Source organism: Astyanax mexicanus, chromosome 21, assembly GCF_023375975.1.
Source record: "Astyanax mexicanus isolate ESR-SI-001 chromosome 21, AstMex3_surface, whole genome shotgun sequence".
In the NCBI taxonomy this organism is placed as follows: domain Eukaryota; kingdom Metazoa; phylum Chordata; class Actinopteri; order Characiformes; family Acestrorhamphidae; genus Astyanax; species Astyanax mexicanus.
Window position 1 is genome coordinate 4858753 of NC_064428.1, and position 24629 is coordinate 4883381.

A 24629-nucleotide genomic window follows, 5' to 3' on the forward strand; every position below is an offset into this window, starting at 1 on the left:
TTTCTATTATTTAATGTTGGACTATTTTACAAACAAATGTATTTTAGAACAGAAAGTAAACATGCTTTAGTAAACATTTATTCAGCACCTGCAGTGTTGTCAATTTTATATCAGTTATTTTTATATACTGTAGACATGCACTATTTGTCAAAAGTTTAAGAATACTCCCAGTCCAAGTTTGCAATAAAATGCCTGTGCTTTTAAGACAATCAAATAAGAAGAAAAGTGTGCTGTAACAAAAATGCAAAGAAATGGAAATAAACTAAGCTTTGGAATTGGATACAAAAAACACAATTTACAAAGTTTTTAATAACTAGAAAAAGACACAGAAATGCAGAGAACTCTTAACTATTAAAAGTAGAATTCTTTTCTTTAGATAAATTACAGATATATTACAACCATAGAGTTTTGAGTACTGTTACCTACACCTTCAAAAGACTCTATGAACCTGGAGAAAACTGATACAGGAAGAGTCACGTCTGGCTGACCCACATGGAAACAACTTCAGCCTTTAGCTCAGCTGAACACTGGACTAGATCTCAGTTTTAGCAGTTTCGTAATAAAGTAATTTCTAGGATTATAAAGTAATATGTTCTAATACGTTCTAATATATTATTTTTCATTTGTTTTGGTGTTTATTTTTGTACAGATACAATAAATGTCTTTCTGATTTTAATCTGCTTTGATTTTTTCCACAGGGCTCATCAAGCTGCTCCTCTCTCTACAAAATGATGAAAGCTTTTTCCTCTCCTCTTTGACCAATCAGATTTTAGTACACGTTTTAAATTTGGTCACCCTGCCAGTGTTGAGCAGCAGTATCGAGAGTGATGCTCAGACCAGGCCTCCTGTCAGCACTGACTGCAGATCAGTTACAGCAGAGGTAATGAGCCATGTGACCAGGTCATTATCCTCAGAGGAGCAGGCAGCTGTGGCCTCAGGTCTGCGGCTGCTGGCTGTAACTGTTGAGCAGTGCAGAGACCCTGTGAAGGGACAGCTGTGGGAACATGCTCTGGAACCTCTGGAAGTCCTGGTAAACCTGCATGATGACTCATTAAATCTGTCTGTAATGGCCGTTCTTCAGGCTGCTGCAAAGTGAGTCCATTTTTAATACTAGAACACATACATTCTCCTAATTCCAAATATATTTAACCCATATTTAACCCAGACCAACTTCTGAATTTTGGTGCCACATTGTAGCCTCGTGGCTGTAAATATTTTAAGGTTAAAATTTTGATGTAACATAAATAACACAACAATTTCATAACTTCATAAATCTTATTTGAATTGTTAAACTGGTTGAAAAAGGATGCTGTTAGAAACGTTCCACATCTTTAAAAGGGTATGTGACACATATACATCACCATGGGCTCCTTTGCTTAGATTAAAGAAGCACTATGTTTCCTATGTTACCAAATTTACTTTAAAGCAGCAGTCCATAAGATTTTTCTTCTACAATAAAAGCAGCTGTTTGCTTTGCATGGCCCAGCGGGCTTAGTGCCGCCATTATAATCAGGAGGTTGGCTAACCTAGTTAACTCGTTAGCTAGCTTTAAGTACCAAACGCTAGGTTAAAAACATAACATAAATACTAAAATTAGGGTGAAGAACAAAGTATGAATATTAATGAATTGATGAAGGGAAATTATCTATTTACTGAAAAAACTGCTGATAACGTTTTCCTGAGGCTCGGTTACAACAGTTAACTGCTGAACAAGCCTTTGATTTACTTCAGAAATTCAGTCATTTTTAACAGTAAAATCCAAATATCAGAAAGATCTGACTGTGAGCTCTGCGACTGAGCTACAGCCACAGTGGAGGTGCGCTTTCACGCTCTCAGGCAACCTGTCAATCAACTTGCCCTCAGCTGTCAATCACCACATCGCCACACCCCTTTAAATATCACAGAATATCTCCTATAAAATATAGAAACTAAACAGAAAAACACTGGGGGTTATTAGAACATTAGGGGGGCTTGCAGAATGTAAAGAACCCAACTTCCAAAAAAAAACCTGGATGTGTAATTTAAGATTAAAGATTCCGCCATCTCTCATTCAGTTGAATGGAAATATGCAGGGTAAAAAGTTGTACTGGAGCTAGGGGTGGGAGATATGGCAAACTTATCATATCACGATTTTTTTCTTCATAATCACGATAACGATTTTATCACGATTCTTTTCATGTTGCTTGAGTACAATCAAACAATCTAACCATTCTTAAATACAGCACTAAAAACCAAACCATTTTGGCCAAGCCACGTTTTGAACAGATTTTAATCTTTTAACGCTGGTTTAAAATGGTACACAAAAACACCATTCAGGGAAAGTGCAGGTAAAAAGTGATTCAAAAACGCTTCTGTTACCTCTCTCCATCGTTTACTTCTCTTCTCGTAGGTAGTGCCTCTCTAGAATGACTGCGTTAACGTGTTTGTTTTGGTCCGGCTGTAGCATTAGCCTCTGCTAGCTGCGGTGTAGTTAATCTGCTGGTTACCTGATTTTCAGCATACTGTATGGGAGACGTGAGACGACCTCTGTGCAAATTTTACATATCACTGTTGATTGTGTAACATCAGCTTGGAAAAATCCAAACCAGGTCCATATTACTGAAATCAACCTTTTTTAGGAACTAACTCTGCCGCTGTGTTTTCATTCATGGCTTTGCGCTTGTGAGAAAAGGGGAGGGGCAGTAAGCAAAGGTGTTCTGGTGAGCTGATTGGTTTATGTGCGGGCCACTAGGGTGTGTGAAAGGGCACTAGCAAATAGTGAGCTTTGGCTGAGCAGAAAACTGCTGTAGTGGATAGAATGTGCTTAACGATCCAGCGGTTTTTCTGTGATTGCTTGTCGTAGACACCTTATAATACTTCACGATCTGTTATCGTCATATCGCACACCACTAACTGGAGCCAGCCACTAGAGGGCGTAAAAGACATAGTGGCTTCATTTCACAGCTGTGATGCTATTTGGCAATGCTGCATCAGCATCAGTTAAAAAAGAGGCGGAGTCTGACTTCACATGTGTCGAGGCTTCATGGCAGGTTGTATTGGGACATCACTAGTCTTGGGGGGGGGTGGTAATTGGGTAATTGGCCTTGTAAATTGGGAAGAAAATGGAGAACAAAAGGAGTGGTTGTATTCCTGAATTGATAGAAGACAAAATATTTTAATTTATGGTATCACTGGCACGACCATTCCTGGTCTGATAGAGACACTCTAGCTGTCTGGTAGGTTTGTTGAATGTTGAATGCTCTGTACATTTTGACAGAATTTCTTAAAAAAAAAAAAAAAAAGACAAAACAGTATACTCAAACACAACATTTCACACAGCTATATGGATATTTGTATTTAAACATGGGCGCTCTAAACTTCCTAAGACTCCTCCCCAATTATACCTACTAAAGTTACTTCATTACTTCACATGGTGGCGCTGTTTGAGATATATCGAGTACAACGGTATCACGTTATCAGGGAAACCTATCGTGATAATATTGTATTGTTGGATACCCTGGGCTTCCTTCCCCTAAAATTATCTTGTGCATCTTTTTCTAGTTTCATTTTTCAATACATAACATGTTTTTATAGAACACTGTATTAAAGTTGCAGATTATTTAGAAAATGTTGTTTAATAAACATGCAGTTATAGTCTGTGAATTTTTTCTGTACTGCAGGAGTCCTTTTTTTACTAACCCAGAGTATAAAGCGGAGACACTGATTGATGCCATGTTGTATTCAAAAAATACAAATGAATCATTGCAGTGTGCAGCACTAATCCTACAAGTGGACAGCTGGTGAGTAAAAAGAAACATTTTTTTTATTTTTCAAAACCTCATAATTACTTTTGGTATTTTCATACTGTACATAGACCTTACTTTATTATTTTTTATCAGACACTGCACATCAAGTATGTACATTGCTTTATTCCTATGTTTTACCTCCCATTGTTATGTGTCTTAAATACTAAATGAAACATTTTGGGTGAAATGGGTATTTTTATCATTGTTGGTAATTGTATAATCTTGCTTTTGGTTTCTTGTTTGTCTTTCTTCCTTCAGCCCTGACCATTTAAAAAAGAAAGCAACAGATGTGATTGTCCGTCCTCTACTGTGTGTTACTGCATCCTCTACAATAGTTCAGGGTACGTTTTATACATTGATATTGCCAAAAGTATTCGCTCACCCATTCAAATCATTCCCATGCAGAATGCTTTTACAAACATTAGTGCAAGAATATTTGTATTTGGAATTTGGGAGAAATGTTGTCTGTCAACAATGTTCATTTTACTCAAACATAAACCTATAAATAGCAAAATCAGAGAAACTGATTCAGAAACTGAATGTTTTTTTAGAGCTGTATATATAAAAAACAGTCATGCAAAAAATAATAAATAAATAAAAATAAATACTGTGATATACTTTTTTTGGTCATCCTGCCCAGCGCTACCCAATATGAACGATTTTGTCTTTCCAATGTGCATTTTGGCATCATCACTTCTCTAGGTAAATGGTGCACTTGTGTCAGTCTTTAACTGTTTTGTGGCTATTCAGCTTTTTGCACAGCATGGTGTGATGCACTGTGAGCTGAGACAAATGCCTCTTATATACATCAGTAAAAATGTATCTGACTTGGACCGTACAGTACCGCTGTCCAGGACTTTTGTCTGTCCTGAGGACAATGTTGGTAACTACTTTCCAAAGCTAATGGAGAGTACCCAATGGTTTGTTGCTGTGTTTTTGACCAATGTGTTTTGTTTAATGACGATAACGATGACCATTGCCTTGGCCAGTAATGTCATTTAAGTGACTTTAAATCATGTTCATGCTCCACTGATCTGTAATGGGACAAAAGGCGAGCCTTAGTTCCAGTCCAGGCTCCGCACACCAGACAGAGTAACAGTAGTGGAGTAAAAACTAGACTGCATAATGCTAAATTAACATATTAGAGTCAAATCCTGTAATATTACTCTGACATGTCCAGTTTAGGTGCCTCTCTTACTTTTGATGGCTGTGTCATTATCTCTCAGATTGTAAACTGCCTGTGTAGCATGTTCATTCTGTATTTACTGCAGTGGAGTAAAAGTGAATTATATATTTTTTACTGTACCAGATCAAATATTCACAACTGTAATTGTATTTTTTTTTATTTATATTAGCACATCATTGCTCTGTGTTCAGAGTTTACTGTGTAAAAGTTTGTCTTCTGTTTTTACACAGATGGTTGTGATTCACTCTTGGCAAATCAGTTATCCCAGAAAGCCTCCTGTGTCCCTCTGCTTACTCAGAGTCTGTCCAGCATTGCTGATTTTGTGTGCAAGGTAGGTGGATCTGTTACTCTGGCTTAGTTTAGTTAGTCTCCCTGTTTTGTAATGTTTTATAATAACTTTGGATTATGATATCTCCTGAACATTTTTGTCATTGTCTGACTGATTTTCTCCAGTTTCATTGTCAGTTGTATCTGTCGTTTCAAAACCCATATCCCACTCACCCCCACAATTAACCACAATAACTACCAAAAAAAAAAAGAAAACCCTATGATGTATTTTTCATATTTTTTCATGGTTATTTATTTAGTATAATTAACTTTTAAAGATGTTACCGATCCAATCCAGTATTGGTATTTTTATATCCGATATCAGACAGACGGAGACATGACAGTGACTTATAATGTGAGGGCAGCAAGTATCGGCTGTGTCACACAGTTTAACCAGTTTTAGCCCCTGCATAGGTTTTGTGTAAGCGAGTGCCAGGACACTATCCAGCCTGCAGCAGCTCTGCTCTGTAACTGTATAAGCTAATAACATTATCTGTAGCTGTAGCTTTAGGGTTGACCAAATTGTTGTTTGTTTGGAGATATTGGAGATATACTGGAAATATATTGGGTGAAAAACCTTTTTTTTTAATAAATGACCAATTTAGGGGCTCCAAATGGTCCAGTGGTCTAAGCGCTGACACCGCCGAAGCCCCGAGAGAGCACAATTGGTCTTGCTCTCTCTGGGTGGGTACAGTAGATGGCGCTCTTTCCCCTCATCACTCCTAGGGTGATGTCAATCAGCACAAGGCGTCTGTGAGCTGATGTATCAGAACCGACTCGCTGCGCTTTCCTCCGAATGCGCTGCGAAGCTACTCGGCAATGCAGCATCAGCAGCTGTTCAAAAAGAGGCGGAGTCTGTCGGAGGAGGCATGTGTTAGTCTTCACCCTCCTGGTGTGTTGGGGCATCACTACTGATATAGGGAGTCCTAATGAGCAGGTTGGGTAATTGGCTGTGTAAATTGGGGAAAAAATTGGGTAAAAAAGATCAATTAAATTTGTCTAGAAAAAAAAAAATTAACCTGTCCTTACCTCAGCATGTCTTTGACATTTGCCCACCATGGACAATACAGACAAGTTTACTGTGCATTATATCTTCTCATTTATACTCTCTTAAACGGAACTGTAGATCTAAACTGATGTAGTGCTGTGCGATATGACGATAAGTCAAGTGTTCACTATTTCGTTTTGATATTTTAGAATTCGTTTGATTATATTTCTTTTAGCATTTTGAGCTTAGTTTAGTTGGTTATTTTCCTATTTTATAAAATATTTTTCTGTTTTTATTAAATGTTGTTATTAGCTTATTAGCTTATTAGCTTCTAGCTTGTTGCTGCCTTCTATGATATTTAGCATACAGAAGGTCTTACTGGTCTTTTCTATGAATGTTGATTTATTCATTTAATAGCTGTATCTAACTATTTTAAGCCAGACAGTCACTGTGTGATTTTTTTTAATCGGTGCTGAGAGCTCATTCGCATGTTTGAATGGTTTGTCCTGTAGGAAAACGCACACGATTTATATGCTGACTGTAGTCTGTAGTCTGACTGGCAGGCTGAACATCATGCAGCATGTAGACAGTAGAAGAAGCGCCAAATCCCTGCGAGCCGCGCATCCATAAATCCACCTGCAGAGCTTTAAACGCGCGGATGAGCTCGCGTTCACGCTCGCGTTCACGCTCACGTTCAGGAGGACAATCTAAACTTTACTATGCAATACTATATTTTAATTGTTATTAATTTTCCATTCTTTTAAATAGAAGGATACTTTGACTTTTATTTCTTTGCCCCGAGATTTCCCATCCCTTTTCTCAGGCCGTGTCGGGCTCCAGGAAATAGTCTGTGATGTAGTCATCTGTTTTAATCATATATTTATTTTATATAAAGCTATGGTATGATAATCACCATAATCCCCATAAGTAACCACGTATTATTGTTAACGAAAATGGAGGAATTAACCAAAACTGAAAGTGAAAGTTCTCCTTAACTGAAACTAATAAAAATGGTAATTAAAAGAAAAAAAATAAATGAACTGAAATTACAGATTGAATACCCTCATTTTCGTGTTTGTTAATTTATTTATAATTTATTTATATAAATGTGGTATATCGTGATATATATCGTTATCGTGATATAAAAAATTCAATATCGTGATATATGATTTTTCCCATATCGCCCAGCACTAAACTGATGCACTATAAAATACACAGTCGATTGTAAATCCTGCCCACAGAAGACACTGATGGGTCTACTGAACATGACCAGAAACAAACTAATAGCATGGTGAGCATGGTGATTGGTCTAACAAGCTCTAAAACAAGATATAATCAAGGTGTAAGTCCCACCCACAGAAACAAAAACAATGGGTCTGCTGGCAACAGAGACTGACCAATCAGGATGCTCTGTCACACACTCACTATGTCTGTTACTGTTACTGTTATGTCTGTGTTGCTTGATCTCTTTCAAGAAATGTGCAAGCAAGCCAGATACATGAATGGAATCATCCCTAATAATATTTATATATTTTTCCTTCTGTCAAGAATTCTTTGGATGATGTCCCTATTCGATCAATCACTTCCTCTGTGATACAACTTCTGAAGATGTGCATTGGCCATCAGCCCTCCACTTTTCTACGGACTGCAGCTTCTCATGTGATTGGCTGCTGCAAAATACAGAAGTACAGCTTAGATGTTTTGCAGAGCCTCGCTGATTCTAAAGGTAATTAATTTTAATTTTAAATGTCTGTATCCCTAAAAAATCTTATTTTTATAAGAGTTTTGCTGCAACGATACAGTGTGCCCATGGTTCTGTTTGTATCACATGTTTTGGGCCAAGGTAATGGTTCTGTTTCGCTATATCAATATTATCTTAGCTCTAACATGCAGTAGATTATTGGCCTTTTCTATTTGAAATCAACAAGGTGCTACTACTCACAGTAGCAGAGACAATATTAAATATAAAAAAGACACAGATTAAGTCAAATCCCGACATTTCTTATAAAAGAAAACACAAAAAATGATTAAAGAATGTACAAAATTATGTATATGATTGTGGTTAAATTAATGCATGACTATTTTAAGATGGTGCATATTGATGTATAGTGATGAATACAGTAATTTATGTGATTGACCAATATAAGCTAGCAAGTAAGTGTTCACTGAAAATAAAATAATACATATTTTTCCACTTCTTTACAAATAAAAATCTGAAACAATCTCACACACAGCAGCTTCTGTTCTCCTAGTTTTCTTAAGTTTTCTCTTAATCAAAAGGTTCTAAGTTAAAAGCATAAAAACTACCCTGAGATATTATAATACAGTGTCAGGCACCACCGTACACTTTTTGTCTGCCTCCCAAATATACAGGCAAACACCAGCATTTTAAATGTAATGCGGGTATACAGTATTATTTGTATACAATATATATTAAGCTATTAACACCACTAATATACACATAATTCTATTTTTAAAATGTTTACATTCATTATTTTGTACATTTAAGTTTTAATTTTTTAATGCTCAAGTCCTAAGAAAGACAAGTGCTAATATTACGATTAATCGAATTTGTTATTTATAAGACTTAAGCATTTCATAATGGAGATTTTAATGTCAAAAAGAATTGATGTAAAATTGGTAAAATTGCAGAATATTGTGATTTATTCTGATTATTATTTTAATTGATTAATAAGATTTTTTTGTTAGTTTTAATCTAAGGCAATTAAAGTCTAAGCTACAAATATGTTGAATAAATAAACATGCTTTACATTATAGAACCTACAGAGAATTGTTTTTTATCTTGTAATGATTAAATGTTGAATGTTTCTTGTCTTGCTTTAGAGAGTGTGGACTTCCTTCAGGAGGCTCTTACTGTTCTTCTGCTGTACCTGCAGTGTCCTGACACACACGCCACAGTAAGTGAACTTTCCACTAGGGGTGTGCCATATCGTACCGTATGCAATAAGATCGGCAACATTTTTGAATATCGTGAACAATATTATACCCTGAAATATGGTACCATATCACCCACCCCTAATTATCACATCAGGGTACTACTTTTTTGCTGTTTTATGCAAAAGACAAATTCACACATTTCTCATTTCCTATTAAAAATCTATTAGAAACAGATTAAATCTGTCCAGCATCATTTATTTTACTTCAATCCTGGATATATGGAGATATTTGGAGTGCATTATTATTCGTAACATGACATTCTGGATCATTGACGTCTGTTACAAATTTTATAAAATTCTTGTATTATTTAATATCTCAGTTAGAGGTGTGCAATATCATATCGTATACAATAACAAAACGTTGTTTCGTATTGTTTCAGTACTGTATTTTTAAATATTTTGTCATATCGCTAAGAGTATCGTTATCGCGATAATACCATGAAATATCGTGAAATGATTTTAGGGCCATATCGCCCACCCCTAATTTCCACTAAAGCCCCGCCCACACATGCACTCATGCTTGGATTAAAAAGCTACAGACACTCCCCTTCTCTCCCTGGTGGTGATGATGAAGTTTAACTTCTAGATACCCGGACAATTACAGTCTAAACACAGCCATTTACACTCAGCACTCATCACACACAACTGTGGGAGCCAATCGCACTCAGCGTACTCTATAAACCAGAAATACCTTCCACCTGGATATCCAGTCATACACACATTCATACTTCCACCCACACACAGACCAGTTTACCGGTTGGAGGAAAATATAGTCCCTGGAGAAAACCCATGGTACAAATCAAGCTGTGAGTCTGAGAACCAAGGCCTGCAGTTTAAACAACACAGTGAGATTATTATATATTTTTTTCAGTCCAGTGTTTTAGCGCCCTCTGCTGGATCAGTGTAACATTTATTAATATACATTTCTGACCCTTTAAGGCTAAATTTGAAAATAAAAAAATCCAAATTTTATATTTGTTTTGATTTCTGTCATTCACAACCTGAACCTATTTAAAAATATTTACTTAAATCCCTAATTTTTATTTTTGCAACATCAAATTACAAATGTCGATTGGATTATTCCATCAGATAGAAAATCAGAAAATATTTTATTTTTTTTGTTTAATTTTTTATGGAATTCAGATTGCAAAGGGGAGAAATAAAAATATTTCTTTTTTTGCTTTAAAAATAGTTTTTTTTTTTTTTAAGTTTTTACCTATTCTAACCGGAAACTATTATTTTTTATCATTTTCAACATTCATTTGAACAAACCCATAGCTATGCTTATTTAAAGTGCAGATTCTGATATCCAGAATATACTAAATAACATACACTCCACTTACACTCCGCTTAAAATACACTCCACTATTACCTGCAAACTCATACAACTCGTTCGAGTATCATGCCACACTGGTTACTACTCCATCAAAACTTACCGTACTGTCGTTGTCATCTACCGTCCTCCTGGACAAATTGGCGAGTTCACGCATGAACTTGACATGCTACTGTCTTCTATCCCCGAGCAAGATTGCCCCATGCTCATTCTAGGGGATATGAACATCCATCATGACAGTACCAGCTTCACAGACTTCTCATCCCTCATGCAGTCTTTCGAACTGGAGCAGGTCCCCAGCCCTCCAACACATAAAGCTGGCAAACATCTAGACCTGATCTTCACTCGTAACTGTGACACCGACTCTTTAACTGTCACTCCTCTACACCTCTCAGACCACTTCTTCATGCAACTCAACGTTCGCATTTCGAAAAAACCCACAGCTACTCCTACTATGGTCTCGTTCCGCCGAAATCTTCGAGATCTCCCAGCAGACCAGTACTCCTCGCTGGTGACTGACAATATGCCTCCACCAGGCTCATTTTCATCACTCAATGTTAATGATGCCACTGATGCTCTTTGCTCCACATTAAGCTCCTGTTTGGACAACTTCTGTCCTCTTACATCTCGAGCCATTAAACCAAGCAAACCGCAGCCATGGCTCAAAAATGACACACTCAGGGAACTACGCTCCAAACTCCGAGCTGCTGAAAGAAAATGGCAAAAAAAGCAAAACCAGACAGACCTAAAAAACTACCAACTGCTCCTGGCTTCTTTTTCAGCCAGCCTCACTGCTGCTAAAGCTGAATTCTATCACAAAAAAATCAGCTCCCTCACAGACTCCCGGAAACTATTTGCTACATTCAAAACACTACTCAACCCTCCACCTCCTCCTCAGGCTACCTGCCTTACGGCTGAAGCTCTTGCCTCATTCTTTACTGGGAAAGTGGCAGCTATCAGCAGACAGTTTACTGATGTAACATGTAGCAGTCCTGCATCATGCTCTGCTGCCCGGTATCCCTCTACCGAAGGCATCGCTTTCTCCTCGTTCGCTCCTCTCACTGAGAACGAGACACTGGCTCTCCTAACGCGTAGCCGTCCTACTACGTGTCCACTTGACCCGATTCCTTCAGACCTTCTGCAAACCATTGCACCTGCAATCATTCCGCAGCTCTCAATCAAGAGCAGCTCTCAATCAAGTCTCTGGCTTCCTCACCCAAAATGACCTCCTGGACCAGAACCAATCTGGTTTCAAGAAAGGGCACTCTACTGAGACGGCTCTGTTGTCTGTGACAGAAGCGTTAAAAACTGCTAGAGCTGCAGGACAGTCCTCAGTGCTCATTCTGCTGGACCTCTCGGCTGCTTTCGACTAACTATACTCTCGAACATGGGGATCTCAGACAATGCGCTGTCATGGTTCAGATCGTACCTCACTGGGCGCTCGTTCAGGGTGTCATGGCAAGGACGGCTGTCCCCAGCCCACTCGTTACCCACTGGGGTTCCCCAGGGTTCGGTACTGGGACCTCTTCTCTTCTCAATATACACCACCTCTCTAGGTCGGGTTATCCGCTCACATGGTTTTTCCTACCACTGCTTTGCTGACGACACTCAGCTATACCTGTCGTTCTCACCAGATGATCACTCAATCTCTGCACGAATATCACAGTGTCTCTCAGACATATCCGCATGGATGAAGGAACATCACCTCCAACTAAACCTCTCAAAGACTGAACTTCTGGTCATACCAGCAAAACCTTCTATTCAACACAACTTTGCCATAACCATCGACTCTCTCTCTCTCTCTCACCGACAAAGGTTGCTAGGAACCTGGGTGTCATGGTTGATGACCAGCTTCTCTTCACGCACCATGTGGCCTCAGTTGCTCGATCCTGCCGCTTTGTGCTTTACAACATCGGAAAAATTCGACCGTTTCTGACGCAACAGGCCACCCAACTCCTGGTACAAGCTGTGGTAATCTCACGCCTCGACTACTGCAATGCCGTACTAACTGGCCTCCCGGCCTGTGTAGTAAAACCATTACAGATGATTCAGAATGCAGCAGCACGTTTGGTCTTCAACCAGCCAAAACGGGCACATGTCACTCCGCTGCTCATTGAGCTCCACTGGCTACCGGTTGCTGCTCGCATCAAATTCAAAGCTCTTACAATCGCCTACAAGGTGATGACAGTACAGGCTCCTTCCTACCTGCACTCACTCCTGAAGGCTTACGCTACCTCCCGGCCGCTGCGCTCCTCCAATGAAGGTCGCCTCGCTTTGCCAAACACTCACACAAAGCAATCCAGACTGTTCTCATACAGAGTTCCCCAATGATGGAACAAACTACCTTCCACTACCAGATCAGGAGAATCTCTCGCTATCTTTAAGAAACTCCTGAAGACAGAGCTCTTCAAAGAGCACTTACTCTCCTAACACCTCTAACTAACTACCTTCTACTACCAGATCAGGAGAATCTCTCGCTATCTTTAAGAAACTCCTGAAGACAGAGCTCTTCAAAGAGCTCTTACTCTCCTAACACCTCTAACTAACTACCTTCTACTACCAGATCAGGAGAATCTCTCACTATCTTTAATAAACTCCTGAAGACAGAGCTCTTCAAAGAGCACTTACTCTCCTAACACCTCTAACTAACTACCTTCTACTACCAGATCAGGAGAATCTCTCGCTATCTTTAAGAAACTCCTGAAGACAGAGCTCTTCAAAGAGCACTTACTCTCCTAACACCTCTAACTAACTAACTAATTCTAACCTCATCTCCTTCTTCCTCTTCTCTACTCCTCTATCCCATTATTTCCCTCTGACCTCCTTAAGGCCCTATCTATAGATGCTTTATTTTTAACTTCTATTATTTTTGTACTTAACCTCTTCTATTATTTGCACTTCAATATTGTAAGTCGCTTTGGACAAAAGCGTCTGCCAAATGTAATGTAATGTAAATAACAACCTATTTGCATAATATACCATTAAAGCACATAAATTCAACTAACACAATGTATAAATGCCATCAGAATTCACAGACTGTTTAAGGTTTTACACTGTGTTATCAGTGCTTTTAATAACTGACTAGCCTTAGCTTAGCGATTAGCACTAGCTAGCGGTTAGCATCGGCTAGTAGTTAGCTGTGGCTAGCGATTAGCATCTACCAGCAGATAGCATTGGCTAGAGATTAGCATTAACGATCGCTTATGTGCATTTATTCAAGTGGTACAACATTCTCTGATTGTATGACTCTGATTGGTTATTTATTTAACTAATTTCTCCTCCAAAACATCTAAACTTAAACACAGCAGGATTAACTCCCCCCATCAGAGATTAGCTAAACTAGCAGAACACAGGAGCTTCTGCTTTGACTCACCACAGCTCTCTTTAAACACTTCAAATACTCACTGGAAACTCTTATCTTCAGGGTTTACAGCTAAAACACTAATATGAAAACAGCTTATTGGCCTTAATATATTAAAATATTCAATAATTCAGGGGTATTATTAAATATGTTTGTACAGGGAATCATTCAGCTACTGCAGCAGGAGGCACACAATCCATTTAATCCATTTTAAAAAGAACAAAAGAAAAACAGAAGAAACACCTTTTCTACCACTCTATCAGTGTATGGAGCACTCTTTTGGATGCTACATGCTACTGCATTTCTAAATTATATATGGGGTAGCTCCATATTTAATATGGGTGTTACGTTCCCACTACTTAATAGGCCATGGTCTAGGGGTGTAGAGCGGAACCAGTAACATTATTAAGATATGGATCGCTTAAGGTGGTACTTGAAACTGGTTTCTAAGGAGTGAATTGACTGGAGAGCAGGCAGCTTAAAGCAGAACAAGTAATTAGATTTATTTAGGCTTTTCTTTACTTTATACTTATGCAGCAACAAACAGGGGAAACATCAGAGACAGACATGATTTGGATTAACCTCACCTCAGAAAGAGAAGATGAACGGTACCAAAGAAAAGAACAGAACATGACAAAATCACACTAAGCTCTTTTAAGACACTAGCCTAACTACCCAAAAGAAAAGGAATAAACAAACAAAACCTGTCTAGCTACACTAGTCTAATAAAACAAAAATACATATGTTGGTACCCGCCCTTTTAATCTAATGTGTTTATACAATGAATTACCTACGTGGTGGAATGAAGGTGCGCGCACAGTCTAACCTGTTCTCAGTCTGAGGGGAAGAAAGATATAAAATTCAGGACTGAACCAAAACAGAGCTTTTGAATAAAGCACTACTTCAGTAACACAGAGAAGCAAGATCTCGACTAGTTTCTGACGAAAGCAGTAAGACAAGTGCGTAACGGCCACAATAAAACATAGTGCAACCACAATAAAAAAAACGGAGCGTGCAAACGAGTGGTCAGTATGTGAGCCGGCAGGCTCCCGCGCAGCTCCTTCACGCAGCTTTTATACTGGAAGCCCCGCCTCAGTCTCCGCTCAATTGGTTAGCTGGCAGCGTGCTCAATGATGATTGACAGGATGTGCCACCTATAGAGAGAGAGACAGGGAGAGAGGGAGAGAGAGCGCGAGCAAGCGTGCGAGAGAGAAAGAGAGAGGGAGCAAACATGCAGACAGTTAACAATGGGTCATGGGCATATATTTATATTTATTACTTATACAGCGCCTTTCAAGAAACCCAAGGACGCTTTACAATTAACACGTTTTACACACAAGCACATTACACATCAACACTCATCCACACACCGGTGAGAAGCGGCAGCCAATAGCGCACAGCGTACTCTCAACCGGAAACAACCGTCCACCTGGAGGACTGCATCAGGCACTACAGCATTTACCCAGAACAGAGTGCTGATTCATATCTACAGTCATGCATACATTTACACACATTTACATACACACAAACCTACATACATACCACACACTTTACACATACACACCAGATCAATTTTAGAGTATTCAACCGGAGTCCCCGGAGGAAACCCACGCAGACACGGGGAGAACATGGAAACTCCACCCAGATGGGACTTGAACCCAAGACCCCAGTGCTGGGAGGCGAACGTGCTAACCACTAAGCCACCGTGTGACTAGAGTTGTAGAGGCTACTAAAGGCCTGTTTTGCTCAAAGTTGGCAGTTTTCCATACAATATCATTGTAAATGAGCAAGACCAATGTTTTTAAACCAAAGACTTGTTCCACATCACTGTTTATGTAAGAAAAGAATTATAGCAAGAAATGGCCACTATAGTGCAGCAACACACCACATAAAACAATTTAACACTACGTGCTTGGACCTTAATAATTATAACAATAGCTAATATAATCTGTGATATAACAGAACTTTAACTACTAACTCTTAACCAACTAATATAACCAATGCACACCACCCACAACCCCAAACGCAAACTCCAAACCCACAAAAGACCTTGAGGTAGTGTGATCACAAGTGGTAGTGACCCCTAGAATTAAATGATCATGTGTCAAACTGAATCCAAGGCCTCGTTTGTCATCAGTCACGTGATTATTATGGTAATGACTCACACTGGCACACCCCTTTTTGCTTAACACAGGTTTTGAGGCATCGCTTCAAATGTCCCATCATTAACAGTGGTTCTGTTTTGTTTTGGGATTATTTACACCAATTATGTTTTGGCATTTTACAACTTTACTTCCCTTTTTGTTTCGAAGGTTTTTAAGAAAACATATCAAGCCGTTCTCAAATGGCTTGGTGTATCTTCATCCTCACCGACTGTACTGGAGACAATAAGTCATGGTGAGTAACCCTGTTTTCTTTTTTCACATTAATTTGGACATATATTGATATATAACTATATATTTTGGGTGCAAAGTGTTCTTTTCAAGTGAGGACTATTTCAATTAAAGTATTACAATTAAAGACGTATGTTTTCAGGTTTTAGCATGAAGAAGACAAGCTTTTAACTCACATTTTGCTGCAGCTGGCCACATCTTTGATAAAAATAGCACAAACATATTGAATAAAACGGATCCCAACTCTACTGTTTTTAAAACACATGGTCTCTTCTCACTTCAGCCATTTTCTCCATATTTAGTTGCTAATGTCCTGGCTAAAATTAATCCACGAAAAGCCACTGGAGAAGATGGGCTGGACCCCTTTGTATTGTGTCTCGCAGCCCCAATTATTTTGGAATACATTTTATACATTTTTAATCTCTCAGTTTTATCTTGCAGAATTCCCAGGGTCTGGAAAACAGCTCATATAATTTCTCTGCATAAAGGTGGTGAGACAACAGAGTTAAATAATTATAGACCAATCTCAAAACTGTCATGTTTAGCAAATATTTTAGAATCTCTAGTGAACCAACAATTGAAATAATTTCTTCTAGAAAATTCTATTTTAACTAAATATCAGTCTGGTTTTAGAGAAGGACACAGCACCATCTCTACTACAACACTGGTTTTAAATGATCTCTATTCAGAAATGGACTAGAAGAAACATTGTGCAGCTATTTTTATTGACTTAACAAAAGCCTTCGACACAGTTGATCACTCTCTTCTTTTAAGGAATTTAGAAATTATTGGCTTTGATGAATCTGTTCTGGAATGGACCCAAAACTACCTCACTGACAGAAAACAGTCCATGTCATTGAATAATTTTAAATCAGATTTGGTATCCGTGACAAAAGGCGTCCCACAAGGTTCAATTTTGGGTCCAGTTCTATTTAATATATACATAAATAATATTGCTGCCTCTGCTTCTACCTCAGACTGCAAAATCCACCTTTATGCAGATGACACAATTTTATATTGCTCAGCTGATTCTGTTCAGGCTGCCACAAGAAAATTACAAAGCTCAATTAATGACTTACAAGTTGCATTGTATAAACACAAACTAGTTTTAAATGCCATGAAAACTAAGTTTATGTTGTTTTCCAGATCTCTTAATACTGATTTTAGTACTGAAAATATTACAACTGAGAGTACAATTGAGAGAGTCACAGAATATAAATATCTTGGCACATGGCTGGATGATAAACTCAGTTTTAAACCACACATAAATAAACTAATCAGTAAATGCAGACAGAAGCTTGGTTATTTTTATAGACACAAGTCCTGTTTCCCCATGCACGCCAGAAAAAGATTAGTTGAGGCAACTTTACTATCAGTGTTGGACTATGGCGACATTATTTATAAACTTGCTCCCTCCAGCTCCCTCAAATTATTGGACCCAGTGTATCACTCTGCACTGAGGTTCATCACTGGAGATCCATACAGAACTCATCACTGTGAGCTGTATGCCATATTTAACGGTACGAAGGGAAACACACTAGTTGATTTTTATTTATAAGACACTCTCCGGTCATTTGCCAGAATACATCACTTCATTGATGAATGTAAAAAACAGTAATTATCAGACTCGCTCTAGTGATCAGTATCAGCTGCCAGGTTCCAAAAGTTTTTAGTGAACTGGGAAAATCTGCTTTTAGCTACAGTGCACCAGTGAGCTGGAATTCACTACAGAAAACTCTAAAACTCAGCTCACTGGTGTCACTCAATCATTTTAAACTATTAATATCTAACCACCTTCAGACAGCCTGTTCCTGTTTTACTAAATCTTATTTATTCTTAACTTTTATTTTAGTTCTTCTTTTAGTTTTGATTCCTTATTTTATTTTAATTTTATTTATTTTTATTATTATTATTCTTATAGTTATTATATTATTATTTTTATGATTCTAATAGTTTTGTACGTTTGCTTTTTATCTTATTTTGATTTTCTTTTATTGTTATTACTATTTTTATTATTATTGCTTTTATTTTTGTTAGTTCATTTATTTACAAGTTAGTTTTAGCTAATTTTAACCCATTTTGTTGTATTAGTTTTTCTTTCTTTAGATTTTAATTTTTGTCAATTAAACCATACTTAATTATAATCATTAATTGTTTTTTTTTGTTTGTTTTTTTTATTATTTATTTTTTAAATCTATTTTTATATTTTATTTACTGATATTTTACAATAATTAAATTTACCTTTTATTTGCTCGGCTACATTGAAAATGAGGGCTGCCCTCAACGTACATCCGAGTTAAAATAAAGGTTGATTGAAGACTAGACAGTGGCCGGGAACTGAGATGGTTAAAATAAATAAATAAATAAAATATAATAAAAAAAAAACGTTTATTATACAATATATTTTGTTATATGAATCAAATCGTTATTTTATATAGAATCAATCTCCACAGACACTGTAAAAATGTGTTATCTTGATCTGTGTGCTCATAATTATTATTTGTGTCTTTATGTTTCTCTGTGTGTGTGTGTGTGTGTGTGTGTGTGTGTTTTCAGATCTTTATCCTTTACTGAAAAAGCTTGTGTGTGATGGACGATGGGAAGTGAGAGATTCTACGCTGGAGTTTATCATGCAGCTCACTGCTGCGTTTAAAGGTACAATAATGATGAATATTTCTGTAGTCTGCTGTTAACTATATAAGGGAATTCAACGTTTATTAAATTAAACCTGAACTGTTGTTTTTTCCTCCTCCTCTCAGGAAATCCTGAATATAATGAAGCTTTTAGGAACAGTGGCATGATCTCAGTGCTGTTAATCTCACTGTCAGATGGGGAGAGCTACGTCCAAGCATCCGCAGTGTCTGCTCTGGGAGAGGCGTTAACGGACACGCCGCTCTGTGCGAGCTTTCAGGTGAAGCATTGCTGTAATCAGATTTAAGTATTTTTAATCTGAAAGTGAATGGGGATTGTTAGTATGTATTGGTCGTATTTATTCTCATTAGTTTTTTACTGTGAATTAGAAAAATATTGCTAATTTTTATGTGAATCAACTACAGAATTTATACATACTTCTACTACTATTTATATACTTTATAACACTTATATACACTTAAATACAATGTCTCACAGAAGGGAGTATCGTATTTTTTTTGCACTATAAGGCGCTATAATAACTTAAAATCCAGTCCATCAGTGCGCCTTACATATGAATAAAGTAAAGCCACTCTGCTGAGGTACAGCGCTATACAGGAGTTTCATGAAGTTTCTCCAGCACCAAGGCTGAAGCAATATTAGCATTAGCTGCTAACTCTACGCTAGCTCTTTTGCCATTCAGAGGCGAGTATATCAGACTGCAGTCTGTGTGTTTATCGTGTTAAAACAAGCTATGTGCCTTCCCTGTACTGCGGTTGGGTGTATGGAACTGGGTGCCTAGTGAGCCAGCAGTAGTTGGCTCTCTTCCTCCGGGGGGTAGTCCTCTGCCCCTCGGTCCTTTCCTGGCCCTTCCCCGACTCCTACTCAGTCTAACATCGCATTACACATACAAACTCATCATACAGCTTACACACATCATATTACACATAGGGTTTTGGGGGCAGGTGCTCCCTGCTCCTCAATTTTATTTCGCATTTTAGACATTGAGGGCCTTTGGGGGGGCAGTGTGGTTGGGTGCTGATTTTCAGTTCTCATATTACAGCTGTCCCTCCAATTTTAATAGCACTGTAGCTTTCATTCATTCTTCTCATTATACACATTCATATCACTGCAACATGCTGGGTGGGGGGAGGAGGGGGGTCAGGTCTTCTCACACCCTGGTTTCGTGCACCCTGCCTGGGGTGTGGGTCGGGTGGTTGTTCAGGGCCGGGCTGGCTGCTTCCCTAGGTTGCCGCTGGCTCGGTACTGGTGCCCGCATGCCCGCATTAGGTGTCTATGTATGTTCTGTGTGTGTGACTGGTGTGTGTGACTGGTGTGCGTGACTGGTGTGTGTGACTGGTCTGTGAGTGAATGTGCACGTGTGCGACGGGTGTATGTGCGACGGGTGTATGTGTGACGGGTGTGTGAATGTGCTTGTGTGCGTGAACAGTTGGTCCTGGGTTTGGGGCTGACTGAGCATGGACACCTGTGGGACATGGTTGCGGAGGGCGGGTTTTTGCCCCCCCTACCGCTCCACGCTGCTCTCCGCCGATCGTCACTGCCGTTCCTGGGGGGTGGGCGTCCGTGGGTCCCTGGGTGCGTGGCCGGATGCCCTAATGTGGTCTCTGGCCCGCCCCCTTGGTGGCCGTGGCCTGGGGGTGGCTTGGGCCTGCCGGGTGTCGGGCTGTTCCCGGGTGCTTGGGATCTCGGGGGCCGCATGCTCGGCTCGTGCAGGGGGTGCTGGCCTGCCGGGGGGGTGGGCTGCTCGCTTCCTTTGGCTCTCTGGACTCTTGCTCTTTGCCATGGGGGCTTCGTCTGGAGTCTCCCCCGTCCTCATCTGGGGTGTGCGCATGGTTACCATCGGGATGTGTGGCCGCGGGTCTTCTGGGCTCCTAATGGGCTGTGGATGGTCTGGGTCCACTGGGTTCTTCCCTATCTGCCTCTGGATCGCAGGGGCATGGTGGCGGTTTCTTGCCTCCATTGTGGTAGGCATTTCATGACATAATCCGTAACACATGACATATTTTTGCAAAAAAACAATAGAATAGAAGTAACTGTGCGTGTGTGTGTGTATGTATTTATGTGTATGTATTAATATGTATGTATATTTATGTATGTGTGTATATGTATAAGCATATGTATAGTTAGATATGTGAGTATGTGTATGTATGTATGTATGTTTGTTTATTTTATGTTTATTTTATTTTATTATTATTTTTTTTTTGTTTGTTTGTTTGTTTTTTGTTTAGTTTTTTTTTTCTTTTCTTTTTCTTCTTCTTGTACCCCCCTCCTGTACCTCACACTCCGATCCTTCCAACCCTGAACTCCCACAACTATATCCACACAAAATATATATATATATAAAAAAAAAAATAATAATAATAAAATATAAAAAAAAAAAATAATAATAATAATAATAATAATAAAAAATAAAATAAATAAATAAATAAATAAATAAAAATAAAGTATTAATTGTCCTCCGAAGAGGGGGGGTGGTGGTTGGGCCAAAAAAAAAAAAAACAAGCTATGTGGGAAGAACCGCTGGCTGATGGTGCGCTGGGTTACTGGAACTCTCAGGGTTCCTCAGTGTAGCACTGAGCGGCATTTATTATCGCTAAGTGATGCTAACCGCGCTAAAATACTATTAATCTAAACCAAGGGTGTCCAATTTTTTTTTGTTGGGGGCCAGAAGGAGAAATATATTTGAAGTCACGGACCACAGACTCTGTAATACAACAAATAATGAAATATACCACTTTAAATAATACTTTTTCCTGAATACTTGAATTTATACACCATTTTACTTGACTTACTATTTTTATTTATCTTTGACAGTGTTGTGTAAACTTAGATTTTTCAAATTGATGTTTAATTTCATGATGTCTCTTAATATTAAACTTCTTAATTACGGCAACTTTTAGACCCTTTGGCCTTTGGTTTTTCTGCGCTAGAAATGCGCACCCTCTCCGATTTTAGACTCTTTGGCCCGTTTCTGACACCTAGCGTTCAAACTTTGAATCTCACATTATAAAAACCTGCTTAACAGCGGGCCAACTTTCATTCTATTTCTAAAATACCTCGCGGGGCGCTCCAAAAAAGGAAACAAATGGCCAATGGCCCGCGGGCCGTAGTTTGGACACCCCTGATCTAAACATACTGTAAATAAATGGAAGCGCTTTACTCATCCAAATAAACAGTTTTAAGGAGATAAATCTGTTTAGATCTGTGTAGACTTGTTGAATTAGAAGGCATGGCAACACCTCTGTTGTTTACTAGTGTTGATTAAAATGAGTCTTATTATCAGGTGTGCCTTATGTATGAAGATACACTAGAAAAAAGACGTTCATTGATAATGCACCTTATAATCTGGTGCACTCTATAGCCCGTAAAAGACAGTACACCTCTCACATTTTGTAAATATTTTATTATATCTTTTCATAAGATAACACTTTGATACCGTGTAAATTTGCTGTGCCCTCAAAATACCTCAATGCACATTAATGTCTAAACCACTGGAACACATGTGAGTACACCCCTAAGTGAAAATGGCCAAATAATGTGACCACCATTATTATCTAGCACAGCCTTATCTAACCCTCTTGGGCATGGAGTTCACTAGAGCTACACATGTTGCTGCTGGAATCTTCCTTCACTCCTGCTCAGCCTGTCCAGCACCTTTACCTTTAGCTTCCTCTGTAGAGCAGTTGTCATCATGGAGGTGTGTTTGGGCTCATTATCATGTTTAAAAACTGCCATGCAGCCCAGTTTCTTATAGGAGGGGATCATGCTCTGTGTGATGTGTGGTTTCATTAATATACAGCTCCAGAAAAAATGAGCACTTTAAAAATTATGAGTTTCTTTGATTTTACCAAATTAAAAACGTCTGGAATATAATCAAGAGGAAGATGGATGATCACAAGACATCAAACCACCAAACTGAACTGCTTGAATTTTTGCATCAGGTGTAAAGCAGCATAAAGTTATCCAAAAACAGTGTGTAAGACTGGTGGAGGAGAACATGATGCCAAGATACATGAAAGATGAAAACTGTGATTAAAATCCAGGGTTATTCCACCAAATATTGATTTCTGAACTCTTAAAACATTATAAATATGAACTTGTTTTCTTTGCATTAATTGAGGTCGGAAAGCTCTGAATCTTTTTTGTTATTTCAGCCATTTCTCATTTTCTGCAAATAAATGCTCTAAATGACAAAAAATGAATTTTTATTTGGAGTTTATAAGAAATGTTGTCTGTAGTTTATAGAATAAACAAAAATGTTCATTTACTTAAACATAAACCTATAAATAGCAAAATCAGTGAAACTGATTCAGAAACTGAAGTAGTGTCTCAATTTTTTTTCCAGGGCTGTATATACACCATACTAAGCTTTACCATCTGATTTAAATCGGTTTATTTATTTTTTTATTTTTAATCTTTTTTCAGGAGGAAGCTGTGACACATCTGCTGAGCATTCTCTCTAAAGATGCGGAGAGCTTCCCTCGTCGTGCTGTGATGAAAGTCTTCACATCCTGGTTAAAAAGCCCGCTCTCTTTCACTGGATTGGACAACCACCTGAGCTCAGTACTGTCTCTGGGTAGCAGCGACTTTGACTGGGAGGTGAAAGTTCAGACACTGGAGATTGTGGACATGTTGATGGATAATTCACTGAGCTGCTCCAGATCTTCTCAGGGAAGGGAAAGCATGAAGCAGCCGCTCCACAGGCTGATGGGATTGGGGCTGTTTGATTTGCTGTTGAAATGCTTATTTGACTGCGACAGACCCGTCTCTCAGAAAGCCTGCGCTCTCCTGATTAAGCTCAGATCAGTTCTGAGAGAGACAGACAGCTCTGAGCACAGTGATGATCTTACTCTGGACATCAGCAGCTGTAGCTGGGGGGAGGAAGTGCTTCAGAGGTTCCACAGGAAACAGCAGCCTGAAGAGTGGAGTTCTGTGAAGAATGGAGCTCCTGACTCTCTGAAGAAGATCCACCTGTGTGAGATTTTAGAGTTATTGGAACTGGAGGACATGCAGTGTATTTTATCACTCAGCAGTGATCATGTGATTAATTCACCCCGATCTGTAATGGAAGATATTCTGTCTGCGGCTCAGCAGAGTGAACTTAATGTAGTCGACTGCTATTGAAAACGGCCACCTCGTTATTCATTCATATCCTTATATGAAGGATATGAATATAATCCTATATTTTTTGCACCAGGCAAATTATTAATTACGGCGAAGGCTTTAGTGTAGTGCATCTAAAACTGTGTACATCTTCTGTTCTGTACTGCTTGAAAAAAGTGATGAAATTAATGCAGGATGAATGTACAGTTTTCTAATCTTTTTCTATAAAAGGTGTATTCTGAATGCAGCCATGTTTCTGGCTAAAGTATTTTTTTTTTTTACTATTTTTAAATTACCAATAAACGATTATTGGAGATTAAGTACTTAAGACTTTATTTATATCCACAATTACATAAAAAAGTTGGTTATCTATACTTTACAGGAGTGATATTTTTTTCAGTTGTCTTTTAACTTCTACTCCCTACATTTTCACACAATTATCTAAACATCCTATCCTTACATTTTTAAAATAGCCTCATTAATCCTTTTTAATTTCAGCTTGTTTTAATTTCAGTTTCTCATCTTTCATAAAAACCCTATTCTG

The 24629-nt window shown here is 38.5% G+C and overlaps 1 protein-coding gene across 5 annotated transcripts in view; it reads left to right on the plus strand.

The window, feature by feature from the left end:
- Nucleotides 1-24405, plus strand: part of brat1 (BRCA1-associated ATM activator 1) — a 34754-nt gene extending 10349 nt beyond the window's left edge. For all 5 annotated transcript variants that reach the window (XM_022664273.2, XM_022664275.2, XM_022664274.2 and 2 more), the window contains 10 exons: nt 699-1092; nt 3660-3779; nt 4044-4126; nt 5202-5302; nt 7835-8012; nt 9131-9204; nt 16250-16334; nt 18887-18985; nt 19090-19241; nt 23408-24405. In XM_022664273.2, coding sequence (XP_022519994.2) covers nt 699-1092; nt 3660-3779; nt 4044-4126; nt 5202-5302; nt 7835-8012; nt 9131-9204; nt 16250-16334; nt 18887-18985; nt 19090-19241; nt 23408-24106 — 1985 coding nt within the window. In that variant the 3' untranslated portion in view covers nt 24107-24405. The remainder of the gene's footprint in view (nt 1-698; nt 1093-3659; nt 3780-4043; nt 4127-5201; nt 5303-7834; nt 8013-9130; nt 9205-16249; nt 16335-18886; nt 18986-19089; nt 19242-23407) is intronic.
- Nucleotides 24406-24629: the final 224 nt, after the last annotated feature.